General features: G+C 42.0%; 1 protein-coding gene across 1 annotated transcript; it reads left to right on the plus strand.

Moving 5' to 3' along the window:
* The first annotated feature begins 1,230 nt into the window (after nt 1–1,230).
* LOC149365029 (ceramide-1-phosphate transfer protein) lies at nt 1,231–13,311 on the plus strand. Its single transcript, XM_089575104.1, has 4 exons — nt 1,231–1,613; nt 5,709–5,945; nt 8,822–8,963; nt 12,316–13,311. The coding sequence occupies exons 1-4, from the start codon at nt 1,504–1,506 to the stop codon at nt 12,448–12,450; spliced, it is 624 nt and encodes a 207-aa protein (XP_089431230.1). The 5' UTR covers nt 1,231–1,503; the 3' UTR covers nt 12,451–13,311.
* The last annotated feature ends 5,647 nt before the right edge of the window (nt 13,312–18,958 follow it).

An 18,958-nucleotide genomic window follows, 5' to 3' on the forward strand; every position in this document is an offset into this window, starting at 1 on the left:
GTATGCCAATGTAAGATGAAAGCACCTATACTGCTTGGTAGCTTCAAAATGGCTTCACCCCGCACATGCTCATAAGCTCTTGTAGACAGATGTCCCAGAACAGCGCAGTGGCGAGTCATATCTTCAGACCACGTTGGCCTTTCTTTCTTGAAATTTCGGATCTGATAGAGCAGAAATAAGGCGCCAAGGTGGTTCTCTGCTGCTTTGTGTCGTATATAGGAAAGTTCGGATGCAATGGAGTCCTGCTGTTTTAGCTCTTCCTTGTACCTGTTGACAGTCTGTTTTAGGCGCAGAATTTGGCTTCCGAGGTCTCTTTCCTTTCGTTTCCACGTCGCTCATTCTGTAATGATGCAACTTGATTGCACGTTGCTGTCGATCTGCACGCCTTTGTCGTACTTCTTGTTTCGAGAATTTGGCGTTGTGTCTGTGGGGGCATCCTATTCAGCCAACGGGAAGTTCGAGGTGGTTGCTGCGGAAATATCTATCGACTCTTTATAGCTCTCTTTTTAATGCTCGCCATGCTACGCTCACGTATAACCTTCGGCTGCATGTACCGGGGGTAATATTCGAAAACCGAGGGTACAACACCTTTTCTCAACCGTCTTCTCTTACCTTCAATAAAATCTTGTTTGAAATGCCGGCTGCGTACGTTACTGTAGCACCACGTATCGTTCGGTGTCCAGTCGCTCCTTCGGATCGCGGCGACCCACTTTTCTCGCAAGTCAATGTCGACTGGCACTTCGTGAAAAGACAGCCCTGCAGTTTTCTTCTTTTCATTCGAATTCCGCTGGGGAGCGCAACAACACCACATTTTTGCGCACTTCAGTCATTAATTAACAGAAAGCACATGCTCGTCACGCCAAACACAGGCACCGCAGAAAACAACGTCCGCGACTTACCGGTCAAACGATTTGAAAATAGCGCGCGCAAGTGAACAACAACCTCTCTTTCTCCTGTTTTTTGTAGCGCCCCCTTGCGACGGAAAAGAGAAATAGGGGGGGGGGGGGGGGGTGCTTTGAGGGCGAATATCCGGGCGCTACCATACTATATTGAACTAGATCTAGTTCACTATACCATCAAGGGGGTTATCTTTTCTCAACTTATGCCTCAAGGCAGACTTCACGAATAAAAAATAATAATAAACAGAATAAAGACTTTTGTTGGATTCAAGCGGCTTCTGTTGCATTGTGTGCGCAACGGCCAACGCTCTATCATAACCTCTCAAACAAGAGGCTATGCCTCAATTTATTGAGCGCTCTCGCTCGAATAATCTTCAAGCTTCTAGTGGCATTTCTGCGAGGACATGCTTGTTCTTTCTGTAGTTTATGCCACTAACCATAACGAATATTTTTCTCTCATTTAGCGCAAATAAACAAAGCGGGCGGCAACTATGAGTGTTCAGTTTTAGTTCATTTTTTACTTGCAATCGTCCCTCAACTTGGGAGCCACCGCTCAAACAGTGTTTGTATAAGTCTCACTGTCCCAGGTGTTTCATATCCTCCAATGTCAGTGTTTAGCCTCCAAATTGTTATTGATAATTTAAAGAACTGTTTGGAAGATGAAGGCGACCTTGACATGGACGCCTACATTACGGCTTACAGGGAGCTCAGCAAGTAAGTTGACTCTGTGCGATCTTTAGAGTACAGCTGTTTTCTTGCAGCGGAGCGAGTGTTCATGTTAATAATTTTAGTATATTTCTGAGTCATAGCAAACAACACTAGCCAGTTTTCCATGCCCAGTTTTCCATGCTAGCGTTTAGTGCGTGTAACATCTAGCAATGCCATAATTATGGGACATCAAGAGCGTCTGATTCCGTTCGTCATTATCGGTAGTTCCTTGTAACTCAGCGGGGCTGACGATAAGAAATGTAATTTTATCGATGCTACAGCATGCTTGCATGCTTTGTAAAGCGCCTTTCGCCTTTTGCCGTTATCCTTTGCGCCGCGGGCTTAGACAGGAAGCATGGAGTCGCATGGTTTCGCATTGCATTGACCGCGCTGCAAACGACCGTTGCCCATTGCAGTGCGTGCCAGTTGCTTACTTCCTTCGATCATATGTTAGGCGTCACAATTTGGCTGAGATCGCAAGCTGTGCAAAGTTTACCGAATGTTGTTCCAACTTTAAACGCGCACCGTAAAGTGCTTCTCTCGGTTAGACCGCTCGCTTATTCGAGCTGGAATTTGATGCAGAGGTGGCGTACGCCAGTCTTCTTGCTTTTTCAATACTAAGTTTGGATGGTGCACTTTCCTGATTTGATCAGAATTAATTATAATCGTCTGCAGCATTGGAGAACCGTAACAAGCTGCCTTCGCGTATTGCGCGTTCAGCGTTGCAACAGTCAGTAGTAAAATAATTGAGAACAGCATATAAATTCAAAATGAGAGGAGAAAACAAAGAGACCCACGGTTAGAAAGGGAGAACTAAAAGGAAATAATATGCAAAAGTGCCGATAAATGGCACTCAAGGTATATCTTGGTTGAAAAAATTAAATGAGCAGCAGGGTTTTGCAGGGTTTGAATGTTACGTATAGCGTAGTCCTGAAATGAATTGCGGATGGCTCATGGATATTTAATTTTATGTTTGTCCGATGATCCTGAATCCAGCAGTAAATTGACTGCAAGGCACTTGTTTGTGGCAGTAAGCTTAGCACTGTGGCTGTCAGTAGAAAATAGCTTGTGAATTATGCGCACTTTTAGTATGATTTATAGTCATTTGTCTGTCTGAGCAGCATAAATTTAATGCACACAGGTAGTATTACAGTGCTTGACGATTGTCATCAGTGGATGTTTTACAATAAATAGCGCAGTCATTGGCAAAAAGCCTTACTTGGGGTGACATGCAGTTAGGCAAATCACTGATATTAACTAGAAAACCAATGGACAAAGCTCAGTTGCTTGTGAAATGCCAGATGTGAATTGAATGAAACAGAAGTTAGAGGTATTGATACTTGTGAACTGGATTTTGGATGACAGGAAACCTTCAATCTATGCAAAAATTTGAAAAATGGAAAAATTTGTGTGGAAATCTTCAATCCATGCAAGGATATGGAAAATGTAAAAATTTGGTGTTGTTGTGGTTCCCAGGATCAGTGGGTGAAAGCTAGACATTATTAAATCTAGCTAGCTGCATATCACATGAATATCCTTTGTGAAAGCTTCATGGATATGGGAAGATTTTGTCGTCCTATTCTTAGTAGGTTATAGTTTTGGAGTGTATGACACGATCCAGTAGTGTGAAGATGTGCTTGTTAGACTACTATAGACACCAAATTTTTCTTGCATGTTTTTTTCTTTCAAACGACGCACTAGACGTTGGTATACACGGACCACCCCACGGTATTCGCCTATGACCGCTAAACCATTTATAATTGAATTTCTTCATGCTGTCTCGGTTTCATCAACCAAGCAATGGCTGTGACCTGGAGATGATGTTTGTCACATGAGGCCCAAAAAACTGCGATATAACTGCTGATGCGTCAGTTGTTGTAATTCTAGCTATTGAAGCAGGCTGGTTTAAGTGCTGTAGTGAGTTAAAACTGTGTCTCACCACTTATATTGCTCTTTTTTCTGCATTACGTGACCTAAACATCAACCACACGTCTCAGCCCCAGTTCGGTTGATGAAGCCGAAACAGCATGAAAGAAGAAATTAAATTATTCCGTTCAAACCACGCGGTGATCTATGTATTCTAATGTCTAAAGCATCATTTGAAAGGAGAAAACATGCAATAAAATTAGGTGCCCATATTCCTTTAACAAATTGGGCTTGTAGTTGAGTGGTGATTGACAATTACAGGACTTAAAAACTGGCATGACTTTGGCTGTGTACTAGTTATTGGGGATTAGGCTGGATGTGATTAAAGAATAAAGTTCGGCTAGTTGGAGCTTTTGATCCAAAGACTGTGACATATTACTAGCTTTAAAGTACGCAATAAGGAGAGAGATCAGAAACACACAAGATAGACACTAGCGTCTGTCCTGTAATATGTAGTAATATGTCGCAGGCTGGATGACAACGATTGTGAAAGGAGGGCATACTAGGTTCTCAAAATTCCCTCTGATGTCTTTGAGGCCCATTCATATGGGCCTCATTTGAGGACATTACTGTTTTAAGGCAAAAGCCTTTAATGTCTCATCGTTGTAAGCAGCAGTTGTCGACAGAAATGTCACGCTTTTCAATTGGTCGAAATGGCCGTGACGTCACAGTGCGCGAATTTCAACCGGGGCCAATTGTACTTTGTCTAGTAACCATGCAACCAATTGAAGGGATCTTATAGTGATGCTCTAAGTAAGTGGGACTGAGCTTAGTTAATTGCTTAATTACCCAATTAGCCTAATTAACTTTTCTAGTCAGGTCATATAAATAAATAAAAGCGAGTAGGAAATTGGTCGAGCTCGGGAATCGAACCCCAGTCTTCGGCGCGTGAGAGGAGCATGCTATCCACTCCGCCATGGTTTGCTATGGTTTGGAATGAACAAAGGCGCGTCTAGTGAATAGGGTGTCTTCGCTCACTCCCATCCTCCTCCCTTCCCTTCCAGGGATGTTTAGGTGTCCACATGAGAGACAGATACATTTCCTTTCCTCAAAAACCAATTTACCGAAGAGTGAGGTGTAGAACCGAATGTGCAATGGCGTTCTATGTACTCCTTGGCAGCGTTCCACTCTTAGAGGAGCTTAACATCTTAACCACACATCAGTGACCACACTTTAGGTAAAAAAAGTGCCCCCCTGAATTCTGACGGGTGTTCACCGAGATATGTGAGGCAGTTACTGCGTAATTTCCTTTCCTCAAATACAATTTTCATTTCCTTCATTATGGGCCCTTGTCTTCTTTCACTTGCACTTCCTTGGTGCGGTTCAGGTGTCCACTGAGATGAGATGACAGAGAATTACTGCGCCATTTTCTTTCCTCAAAAAGCAAAAGCTTTGCGTGGGTGGTGGTGTTCCTTGGACTCCCTGGCAGGGCTACAACACGCTGTCGTGTTCCACTCCTAAAGGGGAAGCTTAAGTGTCATTAATTAGCAGTTAATTAGTATTCAGGCATTAATCAGTAATTAACCATTAATTAATGTTTTGTCCTCACTTAGTAATTAGTACTCAATTATATGTGACGCCACCAGTGCCACCGAAGCAGCGAAAGTGGTTCGGAAAATGCTTTCGCCTCTACGCACTTTAGACAGTCAAAGTGCCCCTGAATTTTTATTTACCTTTTCATTTCTCCCAGTTAGGCTTCAGGCCATCCTTGTCAATTAAGATTTTTTGAATGAGGGATTGAATGAGGACACCACGTGGCTAGCGACATGCTGCAAGTGACTTTAAGAATTTTATAGTAGGGTTCATTCCATCAAAGTTATTTTCTTGTTGCATTTTATTCTTTTGTTAGGCATTTTCCTAATGGTAGATGGGTGAATAATGCTGCCAGTAAGGATGTCATGATCGGAGACCCAATCTAAGTGAATTATGTTTGAGCAAACATCAGTAGCATTGGTGAGGATTAGAAACAGCGACATGTCCACTAGCAGTGTGCCATGGAACTGTTGTTGACACAGTTGCTGTCATAAAAATATTGAATAGAGAAAGCAGTAATTTACATTGTGTGCAATTGCTGCTTCATCACTTTGTTTACAACTTTTGGAAACGGTTCACTTCTTTTGCATTGCTGCTTTATCTTTTGTCTTCTGTGTATCAGGTGGTTTTCTTCTTTGCCAGGTTCTTTGATGACCTGGGCTCGCTGTTTGGCTTCATCAACTCAGATGTGAAAAGCAAGTTGGTCATTTTGGAGGAATATCGGCAGTCACCGGACACAGCAGACAACTACGAAACACTCAACACAATGATTCAGTATGAGAAACAGACAGGCGTAATTGCGGACGAGAAGAAGCCATCTGGGTCACGCACTCTACTCCGGCTGCATAGAGCACTGGAGTTTGTCGCCAGCCTTTTTAAGTGAGTATGGTTTGCTTGGACATCAGTGAAGGCCTCACTTGAGTAGTGTCATATATTTCTTTGCCACTGGCATATGAAGTGCCACTCTTGGCAAGCACATTTTTCCAGTACCATACTGCAAGGCAGAGCGAAGTGTTAAAGATTTGTTGTATTTGGTGATTGGTAATGTCGCCGGGAGAATTTTAACTAGCATCTGAGAAGTGGATGGCAAGATTTATGTAACACAAAAGAAAACTATCACAAAGCCTCTTTTGATGGGAAGGATTTGTACCATTTTCATGTGGTCAAGGTGAGCTGTTGTGGAAGCGATGAAAGGACCTCGATCCCACAGTTATGCAGTGTTGCATAACAGTGCTCTGTGTCCTGTTAAGCTCTATAAGCAGTTGGAAGGAACAAGGGAGAATCTCTGTGGCCTGGGATGGCAGTCCCATTACAGTGGTTTGTATAGAAGCTGCATCACCATCACCATCAGCCTGACTACGCCTACTGCAGAGCAAAGGCCTCTCCCATGTCTCTCCAATTACCCCTGTCCTTTGCCAGCTGCGGCCACCGTATCCCCGCAAGCATTTTAATCTCATCAACCACCTAACTTTCTGCAGACCCTGCTAAGCAGCTTACTGGAAGCTGAAGGACTTGGCAAGAAATGTGCTTCATGTATTGCATAAGTCAGCCTCCACAGCGTTATCATACTGTTCCTCCTTAAACAGACGTAGTCACTAATACCCCCATTTGCATGCATTGCTCATTTTTTAAAAACTTGCTTATGTACATCATTGGTTTGTGTTCTGACCACACTGTTTGTGATCTCCTTCCAACCGATGTATATCTAATGTGAGGAAACGTGGAGTACTTGTCCTTTTGAGATACCTATATTACTTGAGTCATGACTGAAACATTTAGCATCACTGCGAAAGGAATACTTTGTAGCTGTTTAGCTAGCAAACTACAGGAGCCCTTTGGCTTTCCAGGTAAGCATGTTACCTTATGAATATTCCCGAGTGCCGACTTGTGGAGGTGCAAACATGTAGGAATGTAAAAATTAATATTCCAAGTATATGTTGATGTGCCATCCACTGACAGTGACGTGAAGCAGTGAGTAGATGGAGAGACAGTCTTGGACATTATATCCCTACATTTCTAGTAGCAGCATGGTTACACAGGCAGCAAAGCCCTTGTCAGCTTGCTGAAGGTGTGTACTCTTCATCAGCCAGGAAATGTGCAACCAGTGTGCCAGCTATCTCATTGAGGTTGTGGATTATGGCCTTTGAAATGTGGTGTTTGGAGACAGCATTTGGCAGCAAACACTGGTAGTACTGGCTTTACTGGGTTTCATACCAACTTTGATTTCTTTCCCTCCTTTTTTTATTTCATTTATTTATTGGTTTTGTTTGGCCAGTACAGAGACTGCAAACAAGGGAGAGCAAGCTAAAGGCGCCTAGTAGCGCCTGACAGAGGCCTGCCCTCCCCATGTAAAAAAAAACAAAAAAACAAAGTGGCACTTGGCAATGGTACAAAGTTTCCATAAGTAACAGAAACTAGAAAAGCAGCGGATATATTGACAACGAAACAGAGATCAGGCATGCATAGAGCTAAGCACAACAAAACTAAGATCAAAACATAACAAAGACAAAAACTGATTAGGTAAAAACACACCACAACTAGCTATAACAAAAATATTCGTGAACAGTTTTCCTAAATCTGACCTCGGACATATTTTGTAGTGACAATTCTGTTAAATATGGATAGGTATTTAATGTATGAGGAATTATGTGAGTTAGTTTTTGGAACCCATAGTTTGTACAGGATTTTGATGCATGGTATTGAGGGTGCCTAAGACTGTATGCTGTTTGGGCAATTAAATATGTGCTCTCGAAAGTCTGCCAGTTTCCTTTCATAAGGTTTCTGATATAAACAGCAAGCTTCTTGTGGTAAGCCGCCGTGATGGTTAGCAGTCTATGGTTGAGGAAGGAAGGACCCGTGCTCTCACTGTAATGTAAATTATCAATCGCTCGTACAGCTCTTTTTTGTAAAGTAAGTACTTTCACAAGATTGGTTGAGGTAGTCGTTCCCCAGATCAACAAACAATATTGTACATGCGAAAAGACTAGAGAGAAATAAATTTCTGCTTCTATGCTTAGCCCCAACTCCTTTGAGCCAGCAAGGACCTTGTTGCATAGTTCAGTTCAGTTCAAATCTTTATTTTCTTTTCATGGAAAGGGCCAGCTGAGCACCTAGAAGTGCTGCATGTAAACCTAGCGTCTGGCTTTTTTTCTTTTTTCTGTGTACCTGTCCTCACCAGCAGATGTATATTTCAGTGCTGAAAAAATTGCGCAGAAAAACGAGGACAAAGCAAAGACAAGAAAAGGACAAGTCCTTGTCTTGTCTTTGCTTTGTCCTCATTTTTTCAGTATGTATATCAACCAACTAGCCCAACTTTCTGCTCTCCTAAGTATATTTCAGTGCTTTGCACAGGTTTGGATGGTAACTCAACTGAACAGCATGTGTGGATGCAGTTACATTTGAAGCATTTTTCAGTTTGCGTGTACACTTGCTTGTGTGGTGGTCTGTGGAAGAACCATGATTTGATCGGTTGCACAGCTTTTGAGATGAGGCTTTATTCAATATCACTTGTGGTGACTATTATGATGTGTTTAGTGGTGGCTAGCCCCTTTAAAACTGGTGTGGTATTTGAAGAATGGTATCACCTGGTGTGGCTTGAGGAAATCAGCTACAGTGCTACAGTTATGCTCCGATGTCTTTCTAATTGTGTACTTTTGCTTGCATCTGAGCATATGTGAGTGTTGTGCATTTTGCTGTGAATAAACCGACAAAGAAAAACCTATGGTGCTTGCCTTTCTTTCTTCTTTTCTTTGCAGGGCTATCAGCACTGCCAATGATGACGCGTCTGTCGGAAAACTGGCACAGGAGAGCTACGACCAGACTCTCGCTAAACATCACCCATGGCTTATCAGGAAGGGTGCCTCACTCGCCATGTTGACGCTTCCCAAGATTCAGGAGGTTGGGACGTTTTCCTCTCCGCATGGTTTGTTGCTCTGGCTGACTTATTCACTCGAGATATATTCTGGTCATGGCTCTCTGAGTGCCCTCCTTGTATCTCTTGTATCTGCAGTGCTTAGTAGTTGCGGTAGACATGGGCACAGCACTAGTAAAGTGAGACCAGGGTACTGACTTCAAAGGCCAAAAATACTGAAATTCCATGAAAAATACGAGGAGTGGCTTTACCACTCCTAAAGGTGTGTTTATTGATTCAAAACTGTCCCAACTCAGAACGAAACTTCCAAGCGTATGTTTGAAGTGGAAAGGTGACACAATGATGATGGTGCTGCTTCTTTTTGTGTTTCTGAAAAATTGCTAATTGAATGGCTGCTTGCATCGTTTGCTGGACAGGTTGCACCCTGCAACTGGCTGCTGCTTAGTCATGCTTTTTGACTAATAGGAACAAAACTGAATGTGGTCTTTGTTTGCTCTGCTGATGACTCTTTTGCACTAAGCTTTGTTGTGATAAAGTGTTAGCATTTTCATTATATTCATAGACACCTCATCATTCTTAACCTTTCCAGGTGCCACTCTTTATTTCTATTCAAAACATTCTTTCTCCCTAAATAGTATGTTTAGGCCTCAAGAAAGCTTCATTAGTTTTTCGATCCAGAGTCCTGACAGTTTTATAGGCATGTACAAAATTTCGTACAAAAAGCCACAATGGTTAAGCTTTTATTGTTGAAATGATAGGATTTGTTGGATAAATACTCAAAGATGCTCATGGTACTAGAAATTCATAAAAAAAAATTGATTTTATTACTGTGGAAGAGTGTCTGCGTGTATGATGGAGAATATATGACCAAGGTCATTCTTTGTTAATTATTATTGCCAGCATTCGCTAGTTGGCATAAAAAAACCACCCTACATGCAGCATGAAGGGTGCTAAATTCAGGGTGCTTGTTTGATTTAAATCTACAGTTTCTGAAGCAGAATACAAAGGGAAGTTATAAAGCTCTGTGTTGTTACAGTAACTAGAAATGGAGCCTAGAAAATTAGCCATTTTGTGCTAAAAAGGCAAAGCTTGGAAAGTTCATTTATATTTGAGAACACTACTTCTTGAGGTCAGCAAGGCTTGGCAAGGGACTAGGCGCCCATTATTCAGCACTTAACCCCTTTGGGCACTGTCATATGCGAGACATGTGCTGTTTATATTGACAAAGACAGATTTTGAAGGCGACAGTACGAACGGTTAAGCACAACTAGCCCAGTCTCAAGCACTTCAGGCACCGAGCCCACATACGTGGACGCGACCTGGACACTGTCACCTGTCATTTTTGAAAGGGGCAATTTTCCCAAATTAGGATGTGATAAAATGCACCACTGTCGAAAGAATCACTTGTAGAAAGATACATGGGTCAGGTATGCAAAATGAATGCAGGTATCCGCTTCTTTTTTTGGCTCTGCGTTTTTGGTAGCCCTGGTATGGCTGTGATGAGTGTTAATTTTCATTTGCTTGTTTTGCAAGCATAAATACTTTAAAGGCCTAAAATATGTTGATTTGTTTGTGTAATGACTTGTTATGACAGTAATGATTCAAAAGAGGTATAATTTAGAGTTTAAATTAGTCCTGTGTCACAGTGTGGATATTTTAGTACCTGACAGAAATTGCATAATTAGTCAGTGGGGAAGATGCGAATTTTTTCTGCAATCCTGGCATGATGCTGCTCACAAAAATCTGAAATTATGAAAACTTTCCCTTCACTGCATCATAATACGTGCTTAAAGGAGATAAATATGTATACCTCCTTCGTCATTCCTACTTTAATTTGTCCCATTACGTTATGTTAATGCCTGATAGCACTTTTAGCAGCACAGCTTGACTAGCTTTACTTTTGTAGGCCTCTAGCTCTAAATGTTGCCAGTCTCAATTTCTGTTGGCGGCCTGTATGGGTTCAGAGGTTCTCAGCACACTCTGCATCATGCATTTGACTGCTGCCTCGGTCAGGTGCTTTGCATTTGCTGGGGTGAACATTATTTATCAGGTAAGGGATGAATTCCATGACTGTTGGAGAACAGGGTTGGGCAAAGTACTAAAGTAGGCCCAAATATTGGTGTGGCTAAAACAAAAGTAATCTGCAACAGTTTGGTAAGAGCTGCAGCTTGCAATAGATAATTAGATACTACTCGAAGTGGTTATTATGTCTACCTGCACCAAATAATCACAGCAGGACAGCACAGAAAGTGACGGAAAGGAAAATGCTTAGTCTTATGTTAAGGCTTTAAAAAAAAAAAAAGAAGCAACGTGGATTAGAGGACCAGTGCAAGTTGATATTATTGTAGCTAAAATTGTGAAGAGGAAAGGAAAATAGAACATAAAATGTGCATAACTGTTACCTCATGTTCTCTCAAATTGACATAGTTGATAGGAAGTGTTCAAAGGCGTTAGGAAATCAGCTAGAATAGCACGACCATGGCTGATGTGGAACGAACCTAAATTTAGATTATTGGCCTTTGTCTAGGAGTGGACTTATGTTGGCTGCTGATGATGATTAGCATCAGGCTGCTGTTGATTGCATTAAGTTGATTGAGTTGGAGTGTTTGGAAAACGAGGTCTTATATAGTGGAAAGGACCCTGTTTCAAATTGCCTACTGGCTGTTGGTAGTTTTCCTTGCAGTTCATAATCTTTGATTGCTTACACCGGTGAGGTAAAACAAAATCAGTGTTTTGCTTCCTCTACTGCCTTGAGCAGTTGGCGAAACCTCCTCTTGAAGTTGTGTTACATGGCTGGTCAAAAGGCGGATGTAGAAGCCTTAAAAATGAAATGCAGTCTTGACAGGAGTACTAACATGAATAATTAACCACTTACCAAAATTTAATTAGTGATGCTGCAATACATCTAGTGCAGTATAAATTGACATAATTTGGAGTGGTTACATAAGGAAGAGGTATCGTGTTGCAGTCAGACAAGTTCACTGAGTTACAAAGAGGTCTGTAGTCTGGTGTGCATTGAACTTTGTGAAAAAGATGATGTGCGAGTTATCGGAAATGCCAACTGAATGAAACACATGGCTTGCTTATCATTCTCCAGGATTCACTTCCAGCAGCAATAGATCTTACTGAAAAGTTAGTGTAATATTCTATTTTAAGAATAATAGTTCCTAATTTTTGTGTGCGTGCAGAATGCTGGTAGACTTTAACTCCAAGGAAGTTTACTGCAATGGTATGATCTTATTATTGCTCTGGTAGGGCTAACCTGATGTTTGCTTATTTCATTTTCATTTGGTTAAATTAATTGGTGTCAATCCCAGTGTTTTGTTTTATTTGTACAGTAATTCAATTTCACAGTAATTTGTATTTTTTTTCTTACAGCTTTTTGCCAAGGCCTTGCCCGAGGAACAGCTGAACCTGCGGGCATTGGTGACATCTGTCTCGGAGGAAGCTTACAAAGTTTACAAGTTTACACAGTCTGTCTACGAACAGAACAACATCCTTGACCTGCCGTGAAGCCCATTTTCGCTAGAGTGGTGGCCCCAAGTGAGGACGGTGCTGGTCTGAAAACATTTTGTGGGAATATGTTTCCACAAGCTGTGATGAGTGACATCACATTTGGCAAAACAAGGTTTTTGTTAGCTGAGAAATGACATTTGATTGGATTCAGTTGGCTCCTCTGCTACCCTGGTTCAAGGTGGTTAGAATAGGTACAACACCAGGCGTCTGTTTTGCTCAGGTTTTTCCTGCAATGCAAATTTTAGTTTGAATGTCATCGTATGTTTGTTTTCCTGCTCTTCTGATAACCACCATGGGAAAGAGCATATTGCATGGCTCTCTGCTTTAATTTATAACCTTAATTTTGAAATTGAGGTACAACATATGGTAGAATTTTATTGTGAATGCAGCTGCATTATTAAGTCTTATATTCTAAGCATTATAAATGATCCAATAGCTTTGACCTCTCATTCTCTACTGATATTAAAGCATAAATTATCGGAAAGGAATGGTGTTTCAGTCAGTTTGTATGGATGTTGTTGCATGAATTTACCATACCATTTGCTGGTGTGTGATATCTTGTGGGATGCTTCAGACAGGACGCACTGATGTCCACAGCTGCTCAATGAGAGGGATTGGTATTGGAAAAAGTTATTGGTGACTTAAAGGTTTCAAATGAGAACATTGCTGGATTTTGAAGTGCAGCTGCAGTAGAAGACAGATAAGTGTGTCACTGCTCATTGAAACCTCATTCTTCTGCCTTTAGTGAGCTCTACATTTCTTGGACTCAAGATGAGGTCCACTGCTGTGTCCTTGCTCACACTGGCATCAACACAGTAGTACTCAAATTCTGTCTTTCTGGCTGTGCACCTTGAAGAATATACAGTCAAACCCCGTTACAACGAACTTCAGGGGACCGCGGGAAAACGTTCGTTATTCTGAAAGGTTGTTATAGTGAAAGCCCAAAAATTAGCCATAACAATAGCATTACAGTAACGCAAACGTCCTACCTTTGAAACGGTACCTCCTTGAACTCGTTTCTCACACAATGCACATGTGATCGTCGGACAAGGCACATTTATTTGAAATAGTCCGTGATCGTCTTCTGACGGGTGCAGCAGAGACTCTGCAGAACGAACGATTCCAGACCGTCCGCATTCTTATGCACGCCTTCGGTCGCTGTGCCGCTTTTGGCTATAAATATGCGGGCACATTCTGTGCTCTCACGTCTTTAAACCAAGTCAGCACTGCTGCGTCAATATTCTGGAAATCGCCAAGCCGCAGTCGCTTCCTTGATGGGGTAAGCTGAGATTCTTGCTGGTGCCTAAAGATTTTCTCTTTATCTTAGAGAATCATGGCGATCGTTGACCGCGCCACTCCACGTTCTTTAGCCACGACGGATTGCTTCTTCCCGTCTTCTATCTCGCGAAGAATGCCTACTTTCTCACTCAAAGAAAACTGCTTTCGCTTCTTCCGTGTGGTTGGAGTTGTTGAGCTCATGGCAACGCGATCACCGGCACGCACTTCGAACACAATAAAAACCAGAAGAAAAACAAGATGGACAGGCCTGACACGGGTGACAGCACGCGAACAACTGAAAAAACAAGCAAGAAAAACGTGATGCGTACCGCAACGGAGAAGGAAAAAAAAAAGTCTCCGCCCGCATGTTTCTCCTCCCGCGCCATCTCAGGTTTTTGCGGGAAGCAAGTTGCAAGGCGCCTGCTCTTCGCGCTGCGTCGTCTGCTAGCTTGGAGCTCCGGCTGCCGTGACGGATACACTGAAATCTAAGAATCCTCGCATTTTGGGATATGAGTTCGTAGTACTGAGGTGTTGTTAAGATGACATGGAAATTAAATAACGATCGTTATTCTGAAATGTTCGTTATTCTGAAGTTCGTAGTAGTGAAATATTTTTACATTTGAAACTATAAGCAGTCGGCGTGGGATTTCTTAAAAGTTTGTTAATCTGAAATGTTCGTTAATGTGGTGTTCGTTGTAACGGGATTTGACTGTACAAATGAAATGCTTTATCTGTCTTCACCAGTAGCTACATTCTTTGCAGAGATTTTATGTTTAAGTGCATCTCAAGTATCGATAGCAGAGAATGCTGGGAACAGTTGTGCCATTATTATCCCCTCAGTTAGCCAAGATTTAAAAGCAATGAGTCATCTGTTTTTTGATTTGTGCCTTCTTAGAGCTACATTAGCAGCATTGGATTGGAGTAACAAACATCATCACATGACATGTTTTGATCAATGCTCGGTTGCATACACCGGTTTTGAGAGTATGATAAAAAAAACAGTGTGTAGGCTCACATGGCCTCTCCTTATGTTCCAGGTCTATGGCTGTTTTTTTATTGTGGTCTCAAATCTGTACCAACTAAGCCCAACTACTCTCTGCTGAGAGAAAGTTTGCACAAGATAGACTGTCAGTAGCGACGCGAAAACTTCATTTGACAAAACTTTGATTAATACTAAGCTTTGTTTTGTTTATGGATTTGTGAGGTCAGATTAGTCCTCGCATGAAAGAGTCACTGCCATTTGGTAGGGGTCTGAAACGAAATTACGTCTTTCAGTTCTTGAAAGCTGGACTACTATTTATGTGTTGTTGTTTTCGGTGCTTCGGGTAGGGGGGCTAACCAGCGTGTTTATTTGCCCAAATTTCAGTTCATAAAAACGATGTTCACCTTTCTCTACACTGCACTAGGCACAGAAGATAAGGTAGCTCATTGAACAGCATAGTCAGCAGTCCTCTTGCTGTTTATTTGCTCACTACCGCCAACAGAACATCATCCTATCACTTTATCTTAGGCATGGTATCAGTAAAAGGTGTATTGTTTATTAGTGTAGTTTGTACAGAGCTCGAGAGTATGTGCACTTTGTTTTGCAATTGATGTGTGTATGTATATATTTTTTTTCTACGCCGCACTGTACCTATACTGCGCCGCAAAAGTATGCCGCAGCCATGGCTTCGGAGTAGAGCACTCGCTTCGGCTTCTGGAGGTGGCGGGTTCAACTCTCACTGCTGGCCGTTTACAATCTGTTTTCTCAAATGGGTGTAGCCGTCGCCCTGCCCGGTGCTTGGCTTCACAGAGAACATAGCTTGGGAAAGGAGACTGCATCTTCATCTCGGTTTGATCCAAGACTCTTTTCCCAAGTATTTCACCCCAGAAAAGCTGAGCATCTGGCCAGGGGAAATCTGGTGCCTATTAGTAAACCGGCGGGTACACTGTGGCAATTTGGGTTGAACCCAGTAGAGCCGGCCAAATCTTTAGCTGCGTGACGGCCGCATTTTCCGTGCTCCTGTGCTTTACTATGAAGCGAACTTGCAGAAAGCTCAATATTAAGCACGGGCTTAATGAGCCTGTGCTTCGATTTGATATTTTTGCAAGTTAGCTTCGTCATAAGCTGCAGGAGCACGGAAAATGCGGCCATCATGCACGCCAGCTAAAGATTTGGCTGGCTGTACCTCCCGAATGCGAGGCGTTTGATCTGCTACAAGGCCATCATGCTATACTTTTGTTCCGAGGAAATATTTTGGTTTGCAGCAAAACTTTCACATAGTTTTGATTTAGTAACCTGATTTTTATCAAATTGCATGTCCACGGTTTCGTGGGAATCTGACATAAGCAAAGTTGCTTTGCTCTTATTTCTATTCTTAACCTAGCAGGAATATCTGAATGCATGTACGGAAAACAGATATGTTCAGTAGGTTGCAAGCAGGGTTGCCAGGTTTTCCATTCAGTGCTAAATTGGCTACTTTTGGGACCCTTTCTGTTCAAAAATTTAAGCGTGGCTATTTGGCTACTTTTTGGTTACTTTTGAAATCTGAATGAGGACTGAATGATTGAATAATTGCTTTCTTTTAGCCCACAGTTGGAGCACACTGAGTACTCCAGAATGCTACATATGAACACCATTATCCTGTTGTACCTGCCGTGTTGTTGACAAGTTACGTTTAAACATGTCCTTGATGAAACTTGATGAAATACTTTTCTCCTGTGAGCCGCCGCGGTGGCTCAGCGGTTATGGTGCTTAGCTGCTGACCTGAAAAGCGCAGGTTTGATCCCGGCAGCGGCAGTTGCATTTCGCTGGAATTGTAGAGGCCCGTGTACTGTGTGATGTTGGTGCACATTAAAGAACCCCAGGCGGTCAGAATTTTCCAGAGGCCTCCAGTACGGCCTCCGTCATAGCCCGGGTTGCTTTGGTACGCTAAATCCCATAAAACCTAAAATCAAACTTCTTGCTCCTGCATTCACTAAATGTTTGCCTCCTCCTTGGCATGACTTAAAAATTTCCTCCTCCATTATGCAACGCTGCTATGTAGGTTTTCTTAGAACTAGCAGTAAAGCACGTTCATCGCCATGCACTCAAACGAACCTCAGCGAAGTAAGAGTGTAGCTTGCTGCTTATTGCTACCTTGTACTTGCTACCTTGTTTCCTCCGTACACTACTGGTTCAAAGTTCGTTGACTGGTCATCGGTGGCACGTGCCAGCCCAACAACCAAGTTGTGTGCTGATGCGAATCAGAGTCATAATAGAGCAGAGCAAAAAAACGACACAGAACACAGAAGTAACACTGAAGATAGTACTGGCGCTGACTGGCAACTGTCTCATCTGAAGCGACCCAGCACATCATAGAGCCATAACACAGACCATGTGTCAATCAGGGAGCCAATGGAACCCCAGGCAAAATATTCTTTAGGTTGCAGGGCTTTTCTTTTTTAGTTGTTTCACATGACACAGGTGCCCGGGAAAACCAAAAATGGCTTTGAAAAGCAGACTAAGCCTTTCCTTATTTTACAGAGATGAGGAGCTTCATGGGAGCCATAGCGTCCCGATACACAGCTGAAAAGCAAACCATGTGGCATGAGAAACTGAGCCCAAGGCTGTATTGCCGATGCCTTGAATACCTGCATTTAGTAAACAGCCTGCTTTTGCTACAGGAAGCGGCAGAAACAAAACTACCATGGAGGAAATAGTCAAGAGCAATGTGTGCATCAAATCATGCTCTTGCTTATAGAACGCTGAATAAACTTCATGCAAAAAAAAAGCAAACTGCGGCATACATTCCATATATATATATATATATATATATATATATATATATGTGGGAACTAAAGTTACTATGACTGTGCCTCTGGAACTCGGTCTTTCTACACTGGCGAGGACAAAATAAATTCTTCTAGGGACTTTTCAGTTCCTTTAAAAAAAAATTTTCTGAGTTTCCATACTTTTTTCCCATGCTTCTCAATAATTTTTTATTTCGTCAGTGGTGCAGTTATGCACAGGTGGTGTTACTCTGCGTCCTGCAAGAATTATAAATTCTTGGAAACGCTTCTGCTTGTTGTTATACATTTCTGGGGCCGTGGTGCCATTTTTGGCTACCTCTCTCATCTGAATTGCAGGTTGAATAATTTTTTTGGTACTGATACAATTTTTGTGGCTTTTCTTTAGTTTAGGACCTGGCAAACCTGATTGCAAGTGTGTTTAACTCTTTTTTTTTATGCATTCCACGTATTAAGGTGTATGTACAGGGGCACCACACAAAAGCTTTCAGAACACAGAAACCACATGAAAAAAATAATTTTCTTGCAATAAAAGCATGCAACCATACCTTGAAGGCGCGCTTTGTGCTTCCTTATGTTATCAGCATAGTGCGCACCTGAATGCCAGGCCACACGTACAGGCAGTGGGGAAATTCAGCTTTTTTGTGTTTTCTGTGTTGTGAAAACTTTTGTGGGGTCCTGTACATGGCTACACATGTATAAACTTTTGCAATGCTTTGAGATTGTTTCTGTGGCTTCCCCATAAAGTTGTTGTCTGGAGGTTACATTGGATGGAAATTAGGAGCACTCAGTCCACCAAATTTTGCTAATGTTTGTATTAGGACTGTCCACCAGAGAGGGTACACCTCGAATTTGATTTGCAAACATTTATCAGAATTAGTCTTTACGTGCTTATAGATTTTGTAAGTACAGCATCATATCATGAAGAAGGATAACTGCTTTTTCAAGCTGCTTGTTATTCCCTCTCTTTTTGCTGAATTAATGGCTTCTCCCGCCTACCACAACTTACAGGTAGCAGGGTATCCCAGAATGTGATGGTGCACATTGCCGTTTCAGCAGCTTAAATACTTGCATGATTTTTGGTAAACCCATTGTACATTCACCAGTTAATGTTGCTCAGATGCTAGCCATAAACGAACAAAGCAACACTGTTTTTTTCTATTGTATGCCTGCAATGTTAAAGAAGTAGTGAAACACACCCTCCGTTTCCTTTCATCCTTTCCTGTGTATGTTTCCCATGTTCGCTGTGGTTTTTTTCTGAATAGCATGCTATGCAAGAGTGTTGCATGGGCATGTTGTCAAATAGTAGGCAAAAACTGAAGGGCGTATGCAAACATATTTGGCCGAATTTTGGAAGCTGCACGAGATAGTGCATATTTTTATGCTGTGCCTTCCAGTTCATCAGAAATGCTCAGGAAAGGAGGAGAAGTCTTGCAGGGAAACAAATTAAGGTGTGCAG

The sequence above is a fragment of the Amblyomma mixtum genome, chromosome 2 (assembly GCF_055824585.1).
Source record: "Amblyomma mixtum isolate Tamu chromosome 2, ASM5582458v1, whole genome shotgun sequence".
Lineage (NCBI taxonomy): Eukaryota > Metazoa > Arthropoda > Arachnida > Ixodida > Ixodidae > Amblyomma > Amblyomma mixtum.